Source organism: Notolepis coatsorum, assembly GCF_963971535.1.
Source record: "Notolepis coatsorum genome assembly, chromosome: 10".
Lineage (NCBI taxonomy): Eukaryota > Metazoa > Chordata > Actinopteri > Aulopiformes > Paralepididae > Notolepis > Notolepis coatsorum.
The window spans coordinates 82,627,409-82,644,609 of NC_140174.1; the positions used below are offsets into that span (position 1 = coordinate 82,627,409).

A 17,201-nucleotide genomic window follows, 5' to 3' on the forward strand; every position below is an offset into this window, starting at 1 on the left:
GAAGGAAGATATGTGTTAGTGAGAGAGAGATACATTTAATAACCTGGGTGTAACCCGTTAGACCTATAATAATTTGAATAATCAATGACTGAAACATCTAAAGCCACAGTCCATAATGTGTAAAACATTTCAGGGTTAATGAATCATATATAAGAACAGGGAGGGTGAGTTGTTTATGAAGTTTTGCCTGGAAAAGACACTGCATTGCAAATAAATTGTTAAAACAAGTAATTACATACAGCTCTAATAATCACCTCTCTCTCTCCACCTAGTAAATGTTATGTTAGGTCGTGTTCACATCTGAAAGTCCACGGATAGTCGGGACTTTCAGATGGACCGAATGTGAGAATGATACATTGTTTGATTTTGGTTTGCGTTCACACTGCCCTTTTTTGAGCAAACCTAATTTGTAAACAAAGGACATGCAGTCGCCAAGTCGTTCATCTATTGGACAGATCCGCCGCCCAGGTCATTCATTCTATTGGACAGATAATTTTCGGGAAAATCCCGCCTGAATCCTTGTAGTGAATGACTGCAACAATGGAGCCACACCGCCGTTTTGCGATTGCCATCCTCTCTCCCTTCCTCTTCACAGTCTACATCAGGGGTAGGCAACCCTAGGGGGCATTTTCATAGGCACAGGGGGCAGCATTAAAAAATAAATAAAAAAAAAATTATATATATATTTCTTTTTTTATTATTTTTTGTATTTTATTTTTTTATTCTTTTTTAAAACAAACATATAAACAAACATGACAACACACGATAAGATATACAAGCATTAATTGTCAGGGCACATCCAATGAGATCACATTTTGGTTAGTTGTTTTATATAAGATATACCCATAATACCTGTTATCTAAAAAAAAAACCTACATACATATGCTCAGCTCGAAACCCCCCCTCCCGGACCCCACCTTGAGAAGTACCTCCACTATCCCTCGCACCTAACCAGACACTACCATTATAAGCTAGCTTTTATTCTCTCCACCACTTCTAACCACATTGACATTTTGGATTCATTGAGACCCAGAATTCTTGCTGTAGATATTTCATGGTAAATTACATCGAGATATGTAAGAAACCAAACTTTACGGCACATTTTTTCCGGTTGAAACCAGCGTGATGCGATCAGCTTTTTGGCTACTGTGATACCCGATAAAACCAATCTCTTTAGCTGTGGATTCACTGCAAACTCAAAAACATCATTCAACAGCAATACCGAGGGGTGTACAGGTATATTCCAAGATACGAGTTTTGATATTTGTTGGGTCACATCTTCCCAGAATGCCTTAACTGGTGAGCAGTCCCAATACATGTGCATAAATGTCCCTTCGTCCCCATTTGTACATTGGGTGCATTTGGAATCTTGTTTGAGCCCCATTCGGCACAGTCTTATAGGAGTCAAGTATGTCCTGTGAATATAGTTAAGATTGATTTGTTGATGATCCGGGTTCCTTGATGTAAGTCGGACATTTGCCCAGGCTCCTTGCCAATCAAAGTCATTTTCCAGGTCTGGTATATCCCTCCTCCAGACAGAGTCAAGTTGGAGGGTTTCATACGAGGACGTTAGTAATTGATGATAAAATTCTGAAACAAAACCTCTCGATGTCTCTCTTGAGTAGAAGAATTTGTGGTATCTGTGGTGTTCAATTGGTCTGTCTAATGGAACACCGTGAGACTTCAAACATAGCTCTAACTGTTTGTGAAAAAGCCATGTGGACTTGGTGAGATTAAATTTTTTGCGTATTTCTTTATCACTACAAAAACCCTGTTTGTTAAAAATATCCCCTAATGAGTGTATGCCTTGCTTTTCCCATATAGGGAATCTTATAGGTCGTTTTCCAATTAAGAGAGCATTGTTATTGAATAAGGGAGTATGGTTGTGCCATTCTTGTGGGTTAGGATTTTTTTTTTGTGATTCACGCCATATCCGGATCGCATGAGTAATTATGGGGCCAAATTTTCGTTCACAGTGCTTGATTGGTAGTTTAGTGTATGCTATGTCCTTCAGTCTATGTGGGGCTACTATGTTTTCTTCTATTTTCCTCCAAGATGCTAATGCTTGGGAGTCAAACCATGTTGTCAATGGACTTAATGAGTACGCCTTAAAATATAGGAAAAAATCTGGAAATGCCATGCCACCATCTGCTTTATTTCTCTGTGCGGTGGATCTTTTTATACGTGGTGTATACAGCTCTAATAATCACCTCTCTCTCTCCACCTAGTAAATGTTATGTTAGGTCGTGTTCACATCTGAAAGTCCACGGATAGTCGGGACTTTCAGATGGACCGAATGTGAGAATGATACATTGTTTGATTTTGGTTTGCGTTCACACTGCCCTTTTTTGAGCAAACCTAATTTGTAAACAAAGGACATGCAGTCGCCAAGTCGTTCATCTATTGGACAGATCCGCCGCCCAGGTCATTCATTCTATTGGACAGATAATTTTCGGGAAAATCCCGCCTGAATCCTTGTAGTGAATGACTGCAACAATGGAGCCACACCGCCGTTTTGCGATTGCCATCCTCTCTCCCTTCCTCTTCACAGTCTACATCAGGGGTAGGCAACCCTAGGGGGCATTTTCATAGGCACAGGGGGCAGCATTAAAAAAAAAATAAAAAAAAAATTATATATATATATTTTTTTTTATTATTATAGTGAAATATTTTGCACTGTTGTCGCATTTATCTTGTTGAAATCCTCCCACAGGTTCTTTTTACTACCACATATTTAATTGAGACCATTTATTTGTTTATTATTTCAATTTAGCTGGAAATACATTGCTACATCATTCAGTAACATTTGCAGAGCCTTATAACAAAAACATTATTACGGTCACCATTGTGACCAGTGGGATTAATCAACACATTTTATTATTTATTTTTCTATTTCATTGAACATTGCACATGTTAAAAAAAAACATTTTTCCCCCTCAAAATGTGAGTATTACCAAGTCAACTTGTGTTCTTAAAACAATGACAATAAACATAGTTTTATTAGGTTGAAATAATGTGGTTGTGTACTTATTTTTCTGTTAACTTATTATGGATTGAAAACTGAAAACCTTAATGCACAGTAACTGAACTCAATATTTTACAGCGTAGTCTTGCGATCAATCAACTTATTTACACGATATACCTCACATTCACCCTCCATTCACATCCTGGTGTTCTCCTGGTGTTCTCCATTAGGCCTGTAGGTGGAGCTATGGCAGCACACGTACAGTACACACACCGATGGTGTGTGATGTGTCCAAAAATGAATGGGCAAATGTGAGTGAAATGGTCGCACTGTATGCAGCTGTTTGTCTGCATTGCATCCCCCCCCCCCCCCCCCCACCCCCAACTCAGATTTAGGGTTGATACAACCATCATAATAATATTGTTAATAATAACAATAACAATAATGATGTAATAATGTAAAAATTATCATTAACACTTTAATTGACATCAAAGACGAGTTACGGCGTCTTCGGCAGAATGAGCATGGCTCGGAATGACGTGAAAACTTGTTTTCGGCGACCATAGTGTTAAAAAGACCTGATTATGAGAAAAAGAAATTACGATGCATGGAATATTGTTGAGGCACACTAGTTACAACTATATTTCAAACAGGCACTCCATGTCAAAAAGGTTGCTGACCCCACACCAACGACTTCCACTATCGGTCAGAGTCCTGCCACCTTCAGAAGTTTTCTGATGACTCTGCGATAGTGGGATGTATAAAGGACAGTGACGAGAGGGAATACCGGGAACTGGTAGTGGACTTCGTCACATGGTGCGATAAAAACCACCTGCAGCTAAATGTGGCGAAAACCAGGGAACTGGTGGTGGAGCTGGGGAGGAGGAGGAGTGCACCCGTGACCCCCGTTTCCATCAGGGGAGTCGATGTGGACATGGTTGAGAAGTACAAATACCTCAGTGTGCACATCGACAACAAACTGAACGGGTCAAAACATGCAGAGGCACTGTACAAGAAGGGCCAGAGCCGACTCTACTTCCTCAGAAGGCTGAGATCCTTCAATGTCTGTACAAGGATGTTGAGGATGTTCTATGAGTCGGTGGTGGCGGGCGCCTTCTTGTACGCTGTGACCTGCTGGGGCAGTGGACTGAGAGCAGGGGACACAAACAGGCTGGATAAGCTGGTCAGGAAGGCCAGTAGCGTGGTTGGGGTGGAGCTGGACTCCCTAGCAAGGGTGGCGGAGAGGAGGAGCCTTGCTAAGCTCCAGGCCATCAGGGAAAACCCCTCCCACCCACTATACACAGACTTGGCTGACAGGAGGAGCATGTTCAGTGCTAGGCTCACACTACCTAAATGCAGCACTGAACGGCACAGGAAGTCCTTCATTCCAACAGCCATCAGACTATACAATGCACCACTGTGCCTCACTGCATCACAAGCACAGAGTGACAGTTACCATCTTCCTGGACTCTTACTTTTGAAACAGCACTGTGCAATATTACACCTACTATATTTTATTTAGTGTGCCTGCCAAATACGAGCGGTGGAGGCAGAGTATGAGGAAGCAAGATGTGGGATCGATGTAGCATGCTACACATCATTCAGAGGAGACGTCGCAGAGACTACCACCAAAGAAGGAGACGGCGAACCCTGATGGATGGATCTAGATGCACGATATATCGGCCGCCGATATTATATGGCCGTTTTTTTTACACATCGGTATCGGTCCGATATCAAGGTGGGACCGATATAATATTTTTTTTGTACATGTTTTGGCCTTAAATAGTTTTGAAATATCAGTAATTTCTGAAAATAAGTTACAAAAGTAAAAAAAAATAATCATAAAAAAGTGTTTTCTATACAGAGATATCGACATCGGTAAATATCGGTATCGGCCAGAACGGCAATATTAATATCGGTTATCGGTATCTGCCACAATTTTCACATCGGTGCATCACTAGATGGATCTCTAGTAGAGCCTTCACCACGTCTGTCCTCGACTCATTGATGCAGCTGTCAACGCTAGGTGGCGTCCGTCTTCATCCCACAATGCACTGTAGACTACTTTGCTTCCTAGATTACCGGTAGGTACTATATAAAGTTTGATTGCATTCACACCAACAGCAAACCGCACCATGCTCCACTTTGAAAGCGACAGAGTCCCAACTTTTCAAGAGGACCATGGTTCGGTTGTTTGGTCCTCACAATAGTTTGGTTTGTCTCCAAACGAAACAGACCATGGTTCACTTAAAACAGACTTAACAGGGTAGGTGTGAATGCGACCTAAATCTTTATTGACAAAGACTCCAGGTATTTCATGGCTAAAATGTGCTTTACCCCATTGTTATTTTAGGATTAAGCATGTCATCTTAAAATGATTATATATACAAATTATTATAAATTATTACTCTTGACATGTGCCAGTGATTCTGCTCTTTAAAATAGTCCCCAGGGTATCTTTATAGTCCCCAGGGTATCTTTATCCACTTGACTCTATACCTCTATATACCACAGCCAGGAATCCTCTGATTCTCCTGCATCCTATAAATTAAAGGGGCACTTCACCAAAAAATAATGCAGATTTATTTTGCACATAATCTCACACACATCCAAGACAGCAGAATCAATCTCTCAATGGTATTGCTATTTTTTCATCTACATAATCTCATGGAGCTGTAATTAACACAACCCAAGGATTAAATGTCCTCCGTTGACATCACTGGTGGCCATATTCAAACTAATTTACTCTCAAACTAAATTAAGGTTATGTTTGATTATGTGCAAAATAAATCAGCATTGTTTTTGAAGTGAAGTGCAACTTTAAGTGAATAAAGGTTAAGTGAATAGAAGTGAAGTGAATAAATGTTAAGTGAATTTTAACTTTGATAAGGATCAAAGGATCATAGATAGTAACCTCATACATCTAGAGACCAGCGACCACTTCTATGTTCAGGGATGTGATTGTTTCGAAAATGTTCAGTTTTTTTTCTTAACACATTCGGGGCCATTGGGATGCGTCTAATAAATCTCTAGAGGACCGGCAATGTAAACAGACGTGGGGCTGTTTGTAGAGCTAAATCTATAGTATTGCTATCTGTCCATTCTCATTGTCAATTGAGACCATTGACCATTGAGTCCCTTCAAAATGGCTTAATTTTTTTTTCATCAATACGTTCTCATTTTATAGCGCCGTGAATATAAGCGTTATACGGGATTTCGGCTAGGATATTTCCTGGAAGGCGAGATACAGGGCTAATAGCTACTACCGTTATATACAATGGCATTTCAGTTATACATATGCTACAGAAATAACTCAAACTGTATATGATCGGCACGATCCTCAAGCATGTATGCATGAAAGGGGGGGGGGGGGGGCGGGGGACGTCGTTTCTGATTATTGATTACCAATAACGGCGTTAGCCTCATTAATTGATCGGATGGATGGCTATCAAAACAAGGCCCGATCGGGATGTACTTTACATGAAAAAGATCTTACCGTGGGCCGGTGGGATCCCCCCCGAGCATTTCCCCGTTATCGATCGCCATCTGGTAGATTCAGTCCATTGGCTGACAATAAATCCCCTTATTGCATAGTGAAATCCGCAATCCAAAACGTAATCCAAGCTACATGCTGCACATCCAGAATCGAGCTAACTGAAAACTCCATTGAAAGTCAAAAAAAATAGTCCACCGTTCAGTCACAGGGCACACTGCATTATGGCGATAGCGCCCCTAAGAGGATCTGGCCGGTATTGCACTTTCTCGAATTCAAAGAGCCATTGTGTTTAGAGATGTTCCGATACCATTTTTTCCTTCCCGATCCGATTCCGATACCTAAGCTTTGGGTATCGGCCGATACCGAGACTGATCCGATACCAGTGCATACATAATTTTTTTTTTTTATTATATAAATTATAAAACTTAATTTTTAATTTTTTAATACAGCTACTGTTTTATATATACTGTTTTTTAGTAATAACTATAAAGTAATGGTATTTATTCAACAACAGGTGATTGTATAGATTAGTATTAGTATCAGTAATTGAAAACTATCTCAATGAGGTCACCCACGGAAAGGTTGTTGGCACATTAGTTCCACACAGACATTATTCGTTGCTGCACTTGCTTCCACAAGGCTCCGTTTAAGTAGCAGAGGCTCTGTTGGGATTTTTGCACAATAAATATTCAACATTCTCTTTTGAGACTCCGCCTCAGACTCTTATGATTTGGCACTAAAAGCTAAACATTGTCACCGATATGGCTGTCCACAACATGTCATTAATTGTGTACGCGAGGTGGTCGAGCAGTGACAACGTTAACGTGAGCTAGGTTATCTAGCATGAGCTACCGGTAGATGGAAAGACTAACGTTACTGGTGAAAATGTGATTTAACTTGGAATACTCCTTTGCCAACTTGCTGTACTTTGCTTGCAGGTCTGCAGCCATTATTGCTGGATTATGAATAGCCCCAACTTTAGCCAAGGTAACGTTAAAGCTAAAACTTTAACGTTAGTTAACGCTAGCTTTCGGTTAGCTGTTCAATGCTAATAACACCACCAAGCGAACCCATCAGAGCTCCCCGTCAACAGCGCTCTGTCAGGACGATGGCATTTTAAGAAAGTATCTGCTGTTAAAATGACAAATGGCATTGACACTTTAATTCACGGTCGGTTAAAAACACGTTTGTTTTATAATGCTCACTCAGCAGACCGCAGTGTTGTTGATAAATTACGTCATATGGTATCGGAGCGCAGAATTAGAGGGTACTCGTCGATACCAGCATTTTAGGCAGTATCGGCGGCATTTCCGATACTGGCATCGGTACAACTCTAATTGTGTTAAGGCGCAATCTTTTTATATATATATATATATATATATATATATATATATATATATATATAAACACTCCATTTGAATGAATGAACACATTTTATTTGTATATATTGAACTGTTCACAGGGAAGAGGAAGGTGGGAGAGGAAAGGGACAACGAAAATTATATGAAATATGAAAATATATATATATGAAATATATCAGTGTCCCCCTAAAACATTTAAAGGGGGTCATCTTGACCCCTGCCAAGTCATCCTGGCTCAAACACTAACCTTAGGACCTTATCTTTTCTTCTTTGCAACCAGATTGTGCAACACCTGTAACCGCCTCCTCTCGAAGTCTTACCTACTGCGAAGGGCTGCAGTTGGACTAACTCTTTTGCTTTTCTTTCTCCATCTCAGCTTCTTGGTTATGTCTAGGTTGGCTTCTGTACCTCATGCTTGAGAGTTTGATGTTTCTACAGAGCTTCACATTAACTGGACAATGCTTACTCTCCCTTGAGTAGTGTTGAGTGGCAGACTGCGGCACTGCTTGCAAGTAACCTTCCCTGGTTGGTCAGTTTTACAAAAGCAATCCAGTGTTAGTGCGTTTCCTAGTGTGTTGACGTCTTTACAGCATCTCGCGCCACTCAACAAAACTGCTAACATTATCGATAGCCAATGAAATCTGTTATGCAAGAATAGCAGGTCTGATAAATGTTGTTTGTGTTTTACTTAGACCAGGTGGAAAAATAATCAAAACATATTAAAAAAAGAAATCATGATTTTAATCATGATTTTAGGTATAAAAAACGGAAATCCGGTTAAAAACTGAAAAAAATCACATCCCTGTATGTTGCACATCACTGACATTCTCTGGACCTAAAAGGTCAGTAAATGTAATTTGCACCATGGTATATGGTACACAACCATGTGCTGGAGTGGACTACCACTCTAGAACTCACCAGAACCTCTCCAGCTCCGCGCTGAGCCTCCTGTTCTCATCCTGGAGGCTGCTTTTTTCTTTCTCTGCAGTGGACAAACCACACAACTGTTGGACATGCAGTCATACACATAGCCTTTATGTTCATTTAGCAGACATTTTTATTCAAAGCGACTTACAAGTTGTGTACCAACAAGTCAGCAAGAGGGGTCTAATGGTAAGTGGTATTGTTCATCTAGCAGTGTCGAACTTCAGTTCTACACTCTTGAGTACATAGTAGTATAGACATATTAGCATAGTAGGTAGTAGTATATGCATAGTAGCATAGTACACAGTAGATAGTAGTATACACATAGTAGCAAGGTACATAATAGTAAAAGACAGTATGTTTGTCCCGGTATTGATTGAAGAAGTGTGTTTTTAGTCAACGGCTGAAAATTGACCGTGTTTCAGCTGTCCTGACTGTGGTGGGAACAAACCCACCATTGTGGAGCCAGATAATAGCCTGCTTCGCTTTGATGACCCCCCAAGAGCCTGCATAGGAGTGGGTCTTAGGTGGCCAGAAGATGCAGAGCGTAGGGGTCTTGAGGGTGTGTAGTTAGATAGATAGAGATCTTTATTGATAATGAACATACAGGTGCAGCTCGATAAATTAGAACAGTGGTGCCCAACCAGTCGATCGCGATCGACAGGTAGATCGCGGGCTGATTTCAAATAGATCTCGATTAATAAAATTTGATTATAAATTTTTTTTTCCTTTTTTTTGCAAAATCAACTCTGCCTCTCCTTGTTAACTACAACAAGCAATGATGTTTGTTATTTAAGATGAGGTCGGACTCGGCACTGACAGATTTGTGTTCATTATGCTGCTTACAATATGACGGCTTACAATATACAATTTTGGCTGGTAGCTCTCGGCTAGGTGGTAAATTAAAAAGTAGATCTTGGTTCAAAAAAGGTTGGGCACCCCTGAATTAGAATATCGTGGAAAAGTTATTTTATTTCAGTAATTCAATTAAAAAAGCGAAACTCTCATAGATTATAGATTCATTACACACAAAGTGAATTATTTCAAGCCTTTATTTGTTTTAATTTCGATGATTATGTCTTACAGCTCATGAAAGCCAAAAATTCTGTATCACCAATAAAAAATACATGTATTTTTTTTTTGTATATAGAAATGTCAGCCTTCTGAAAAGTATGTTCATGTATGTTCACTCAGTACTTGGTTGGGGCTCCTTTTGGACAAATGACTGCATCAATACAGCGAACTATGTTGACTTTTCCACGATATTCTAATTTATTGAACTGCACCTGTATACATATTAGAGGCCCACCATTATCAAAAGGATAAAAACACAAGAAGGCTGATAGTTTATTTCCATTGCGGTCCTTCAGATGTCTGTGAGTAATATGCACTGGCGAGTGTATGCCTGGATGTGTGTAGGTGTTAGGGATGCCCCCCGGACCCCGGTTCTAAACGCGAACCGGTACTAAATTAGAAAAGACCGGAGTATTAATAAGCTCCGACGTTATCGGTACTGCTATCGATACTCGAGAAATTATTATTATTATGAGTTTTTTTCAGAGGAATTTAAACGTTGCGAACTATCTCTCCTCTGCTCTCTCTGTTTGCATGAGAAGCGAGCCGCAGCAAGCCCTTACACACACTTGTCGCGAGCGGCTCACACTCACACATACACGGGTAGGGAGGTGCCTGTCCGTGGCTAGCTACGGAGCTAATAGAGTGTACCATCCAGCAACACTGAAACTGACTAACGTTAACGTTATGCCGAGTTCATACTACACTACACATATGAACTCGACATAGCGTTAACGTTACTCCGTTTCCATGAAGTGTTTAATTAGCAGCAATCTGTTCTGTTGTTGAACATTTTACGTTAAGGTAGGTATCCGACGCACTTCCGGCGAGGACAGGAAGCCGTCATGAAATCGTTGTAGTCTTATTAACTAAAATTAACTAAAAGATTTTAACAAAATAAAAAGCAGCAGCACTATTGCATAACTGAGTCATGTTTGCTATGTATTTCTTTCTTTAGGGGAGTAGGACATTTGTTTCACAGTTTTAGCATGATGTTTTATAGATGGCCAGGTTAAACACAGGTTTTTGTTTTTTTTAAGAGGGGGGGTTTGATTTGATTGAAGTTTATGCAAATATGCAACACAACAAACAAATATCAAGTACAGATATAGCCTTAAGCCGTTCAAGTAATAAATTGTAAAAAAAAATAAAATAAAAAAAATATATATTTAAATAATAATCTAAAAGAACCGATAAGAGTATCGATAATGTACCGAACCGTTAAGCAGTATCGATAAGAGTAGTAGTATCGATAAAATCCTAACGATACCCATCCCTAGTAGGTGTATGAGAGTATGAGTGCATGATACAACATGCACTTGTCAGAGCCTGTGGGTAAAGCGAGGGTGTGCCCACCACGCAGTGGGGAGGAAAATATAGGAAGATAAAATACAGTAAAAATTCTTTTTTAAAAGACAATTAGAAATATACCCCTCAAAACCTAATAAAATACTTTCAAATGAAATAAAATCAGCTAAGATAAATAAAATATAATTAAACCCAGGTTCTGCTTCTCCTGATCCAGCTCTTGACTTTAAAAGAGAAATAGGGGGGGCGGCTGAGTAGCGCAGTGGCCAAGGCGCTCGCCACTAACGCAGGAGATGCTGGTATCGAGCCCAGCTCTCGGCGTTGCTACCGGCTTGGCCGGTCGTTCATACTAACACAATTGGCAGTGGGAAAGCCGGTGGGTGGGGATTGGACGTTGTGGACAGCGACTCCTAAGGGAGCGATTTTAGCCAGGCGACCGATTTTTTTAGCGAGCCGACAGACAGAATTGTATCGCCTTCATTGTTATGAATGAGAGAACCCACACGGCAGGAGATTCTGAAGCGATGGTCGCGCAGCTATTTATGTCGCCTCGCTAAATATCGCCTCGATCCTATTTTTTGAGGCGACACAGCAGGACAATGAGGAAATGACATGACTTCTACAGAAGTTCTACTGGTGTATCATTTGTACACCATTAATGTATCATTCAATACATTCATTGATCAATAACCTACCTATTATTACCATGCTACTTGTTATGTTCATTATTATTAACGGGAACAATTTAAATAAATAACGTTAGTTTGAGAAGCTGTAGTGGCCGCTTGTCATTAACTAATAAATGAACAATGCGCCACGATGCACCTACTAGTGTTTTTATACTCGGGTAACAAAAGAAGTTGTGGATGTTGACAGAGTTTAATGTCCAGGCTGCAGCTGATGTTTGTAAGGTTTATTGTCCAAAGAAAATTATGGTTGAGAACAAAACAGTTTGCGTCTTCCGTGAAAAAAACACTCTCTCAGCAGCTGCATAACAATACTTGTCCAATCGTTGGTAATGAACGTATCGTAGCGATCAGGCATGCAGTATGTCAGGAAGAATGAGGAGAGGTTGTATTCGTATATGGTGGTTTAATTCCAGCTCAATATGGGTTTTACAGGTTAATACTCTCTCGTACTGCACAACACAGCTACCCGCTAACCCGCTTCACAACAACCTAACGTAACGTCCGGGACTCCGGTCCCGGCGGTCCGCCCTCCTATATCTCCCGGGGGGAAACACCCCCAGCTAAACAGAGCGACACATAGTTTATTATACCTGAGAACGGTCGCCTCTGGTGTGGGGGGCTAAGCGATTGTCATTGAGCGACAGGCGATCACATCGCCAGGCGACGTCTGTCGCCCGCCGTGTGCAGACCACTTAGGTCGGTTGGTGCGCCTGTACAGCAGAATCAGGAAGTATCGGGGGCAGCGTGAGCCTCCCACACGTTACTCCTCGCCACTGAGAGATCGCGCTGTTCAGGTGAAAAGATGCGACAGCTGCCTCCTCGTGTACCGGAGGCGACACGTGATGCAATGCTTGGTCCTCACTGCAGCCGACCAGTGGGAGGCATAGTCTAGCAACGTTCGAGACAGGGGAGGGGAGAATTGAAGGGAGAATTGGCGAGGAGAAAAATTGAAAAATAAGGAGAAAAAGTAGATTAAAAAAAAAATTGAGAAATAGGGGCTAATTAACTTTTTTTTTATCTACTTTTTCTCCCCATTTTTTTATTTTTCTCCCTTCCCCAATTTCGTATTGTCCAATTCTACCCTCCCCTGTCTCGAGCGTTGTTAGGCCATGCCTCCCACAAGCCGGCTGCAATGTGGACGAAGCCTTGCATCACGTGTCCCATCCGGTACACAAGGAGGCAGCCGTCGCATCTTTTCACCTGCACAGCGCGATCTCTCAGCGGCGAGGGTCTGCGTGGGAGGGACACGCCGCCCCCGTCGCTTCCCGATTCTACTGCGCAGGCGCACCAACCGACCTGTAGGAGTCGCTGTCCACAACGTCCGATCCCCACCCCCTAATACTGCCAATTGTATTAGTATGAACGACCAGCCAAGTTGGTAGCAACGCCGAGAGCTGGGCTCGAACCCAGCATCTCCTGCGTTGGTGGCGAGCGCCTTGCCCACCTAGCCGCCCGGGGCTAATTAACTTAATGTCGGTGTGATTATGGGATCAGGATAATGAGCGAACATACCGAGTTCCACGATGAGGACCAGGTTCTGCTGAAGATCCGTCTCATACTCCACCTGCTTCTTTCTGATGTGCTCCTCTGAGACGACACAGCGGTCACACGGGCCTGTCCGCAGCCTACATGACAGGCAACAAGACACAGTCAGACTCCAATATTACATGTTTGTTTAGGTGTTACAAACAATATGAACACAGTGGAATACGATGACAAAACCATAGTTGCATAGTTGTCAGGTTAAACCAAATCACTTGGAGTGTTAAAGCACCTCTACTTGAATGAACACAACACTATCTGAAGATGGTAAGTTAGAGTGTTGTGTTCATTCATAGTTAACACATTGGGTGCCACGCCCCTTCTGGGAAGTGCGTAGGCCTTGCCGCCCATCAACCCCATGTAAACGCTCACCTTGTTTGTAGAGCTAAACCTATATTTTATATATAGCTATGGATATAATAACACCGTCGATTGTGAGTGCGTTGCTTCTGGTCAACGTGCAAAAAACAGATAATTTTTTCATCTGTACATTTCCGTTTTAAATAGGAATATAGTTTGTGATTCTTAGTAATCCCAGGAAAGACGCGATAATAGCGTTTGAGTGGAATCCAGTTATCACGTTGTCATTTTTCGCCTGATTATCGAATCTTCCTGAAATCAACGCTATATTATCGTTATTATCCTTCCTCATTCAAGAATGAAATGTGGTTTAGAGCGTCTCCCAGATGGTAATGCACCCTTTTGGAATGGACTCAATGAAAATGGATGAGAAAAGAAAAATCCAGAATCCACATTTTACTTCTCAGGCATGTAACCCGAGTCGATCGGATTCATTGTGGAGCCTCAGAAAAGCGTGGAATACATATGTACAGTATGTAGCGTTGGATCAATAAAAGCGATCAATTTTTGGAATGGCGATCAGGAATTGTAATGATCTTTTTGGAGAACATCTGATCTGAGGTAAGGAATCTATTTTACAAGTCTTGGGATAATCAGAGTTGTATTCGCTGAGATCTCAGCGTTCGCCCTATGTGTGTGTGTGTGTGTGTGTGGGCGATCGCTTTGAGGAAATCAGAGAATCGATTTTTCAGATCGCCTATATAGCGTGCATACGTACACATATACTATCGATAATCTAGCGTTTATTTGAAAACGATTCATAAATAGGCCGAAAAATTACAACGTTTTTGTGTATTCTAGAATATTCCAGTAAAGGGCGATTATTATGGAATATTTATATTTTCCTTGAAAACGAGGGATTTTCAAAATGCTATAAAACGAAAATGAACCGATAAAAAAACAATCCGCTTCGACAATGTTGACTGGAAAACGAGTCATTGATAAGCGACGGGCAGATTAGACACATAATTTAGAACATAGATTAGGCGTTATTAACGCTAACATTGAAGTGGATGGTGGGCATTCAAGCGGTAAATCAAGATTAAGCTTGGGCTCTGAAAGTGTTAACGGCACCCAAAGTGTTAAAGACAGTAGAGGTTAAGTACTTTATTATCTAAAGATGGTAAGTTAAAGTACTCAACCTCTACTGTCTTTAACTATGAATGAACACAACACTCTAACTTACCATCTTTAGATAATAAAGTACTCTACCTCTACTGTCTTTAACCATGAATGAACACAACACTATTATCTAAAGATGGTAAGTTAGAGTCTTGTGTTCATTCAAAGACAGTAGGGGTTAAGTAATTTATTATCTAAAGATGGTAAGTTAAAGTACTAACCTCTACCGTCTTTAACTATAATAATAATAATTAATTTAATTTATATAGCGCTTCTCAATGACCCGAAGTCGCTGACTATGAACGAACTATGAATGAACACAACACTCTTAACTTACCATCTTTAGATAATAAAGTATCCTGACGAAACCTCTACCGTCTCTACAGAATTTTTTTACATTGTAACCAGATTACATTACCTTTCCTCCATGAGACCCACAGTATCCTGCAGGATTTTATGCTTCTCCTTTAGCTGCTGATGACGGTCATAAAACGCCTGTAGTCTCTGTGCATCTCTACAGAAAGCAAGACAACTTCTCAGGTCAAAGATCATCCATTCAGACTAGTGTGACCACCAGGTCCTGGCAGAACACTATTTAATAGGAGTCTGCTCGACAACAACCTGGTGTAAAAGATGGACAGTACTACAATTCTACAGTAAATCCTATGTTTACAAACATGATCATACATTTGTAGGAGCAACAGTGGCTCAGGAGGTAGAGCGGTCATCATGGTATGGTGCTTTCACTTTTCAAAATTATTTTTATTTCATCATGTAACGACTATTATTCAGTGACGTCACACCAATCCGGGTTCAGAGCCAATCATAGCACATTATCAGTCATCTCTTTAGTTACTAGTAATGACATAATATCAGCTTTATATACAAGAAGAAACACTGTGCTGCCCTCTTTATTGATCCGTCAAAAGCTTTTGATAGTCGATCACTATTTACTCTTAAAAAGATTAGCTACTATTGGTTTGGATATAAATGCATGCGATAGGTTCCAAGATTATCCGTCAGGGAGACGTCAGTATGTAAAGTCGGGTTCTGCCCACTCAAAATGTTATCAATAACTAAAGGTGTGACTTCCGGTTTATGTTCAGATCGGATGGCGGCGTAACTTTTCCGAGCTCCGTGACCACTTCACTTTAACTTTGATTACGACGCAAATTTTACGACATACACTCATATTATACTTCGTAGAGATGGCGAAACAAATACCGAACAAGATTGGGACATTAAACCAGCTCACAGCTCCGGGGTTGTCACCAGCTTGGCTGGCCGTTCACACTAATACAATTGGCAGTATTAGAGAGTGGGAGAAGCTGGCGGGGTGGGTCAGGGTCGTTGTAAACAGCGACTCCTACAGTTCGGTCGGGGCGCCTGCTAAGCGCGGATAGGATCTAAGTGGGATAGTGTGATCCTTCCACACGCTACGCCCTCTCAGTGAGAATCCGCGCTGCCAGGTGAAAAGAAGCGGTTGATTGGCTGGACGTGTGTCGGAGGAAGCACGTAGTAGCCTCCACTCTCCCAGACCGACTGTGGGGGGTAAGTGCGCAGCGACCAGGAAGGGGATTGGGAATTGGCATAACGACTAACATTGGGATGGGAGAAAATCGGAGGAAAAAGGAGGGGGGAAAAGATCAATAAAAAAAGAATATACGGCTTGCCCGAAAACATTGAAAACAATGCGCCGATTCAGTATCTCGAAAAGATGATTCCACAGTGGTTTCCGACCGTCTCTAAACCATAGATTGAGCGGACACATAGAATATTCAGGAGCGGCCCTCCGGAGAATGGCGAACGTCCACGCGCCTTTATATTTTGCTGCCTGCGGTTCCCTATACGTCAGGCTATTCTCCAAGAGGCCAGGAAACACCCTCCAAAAGTGGGTAATCAGATTCGCCGCGGATTTCAGCGGCCACACCGCCAGACGTCGCAGGGCCTTCTCTAAGGCTATGGGAGTTGCTCAGAAGAGGGGCATAGAAGCCTACCTATTATACCCTGCGACTCTGAAGATCAAGATGGGCCGCGGAGTGGTCTCCTGCAACCACCTGTTCACGTCGCCGTCCGAGGCGGTGAGATTCCTTCGAAGCGGCACGGCGCCCCCCCCCCCGGCCGAGGATGATGAGCCGGCCCCGGCGGAGCAGGCAACGGGCACCGGGGAGTGACAGGCCTCGGAGCCTTGGTATGCTAAGCGCGAGCTATGCTAACTTTCTGGCTCTCCAAGCTAACGCTAACGTTACCACTCGCCTACCGCTGCCTTTCGGTCCAACAGAACGGTAACACACTGACTATTTTCAAGTATAATTCAGACGACTTGTGCTTTTTAACGCATTTGCCTTTTTATGTCTGAA

General features: G+C 41.7%; 1 protein-coding gene across 2 annotated transcripts in view; it reads right to left on the reverse strand.

The window, feature by feature from the left end:
- The window catches only part of rbbp8 (retinoblastoma binding protein 8), an 80,516-nt gene that overhangs the window by 47,584 nt on the left and 15,731 nt on the right, over nucleotides 1-17,201 (reverse strand). For both annotated transcript variants that reach the window (XM_084322701.1, XM_084322700.1), the window contains exons 4-6: nucleotides 15,260-15,355; nucleotides 13,330-13,442; nucleotides 8,741-8,804 (exon numbers count right to left, since the gene is read on the reverse strand). In XM_084322701.1, the coding sequence (XP_084178827.1) occupies nucleotides 8,741-8,804; nucleotides 13,330-13,442; nucleotides 15,260-15,355 (273 nt within the window). The remainder of the gene's footprint in view (nucleotides 1-8,740; nucleotides 8,805-13,329; nucleotides 13,443-15,259; nucleotides 15,356-17,201) is intronic.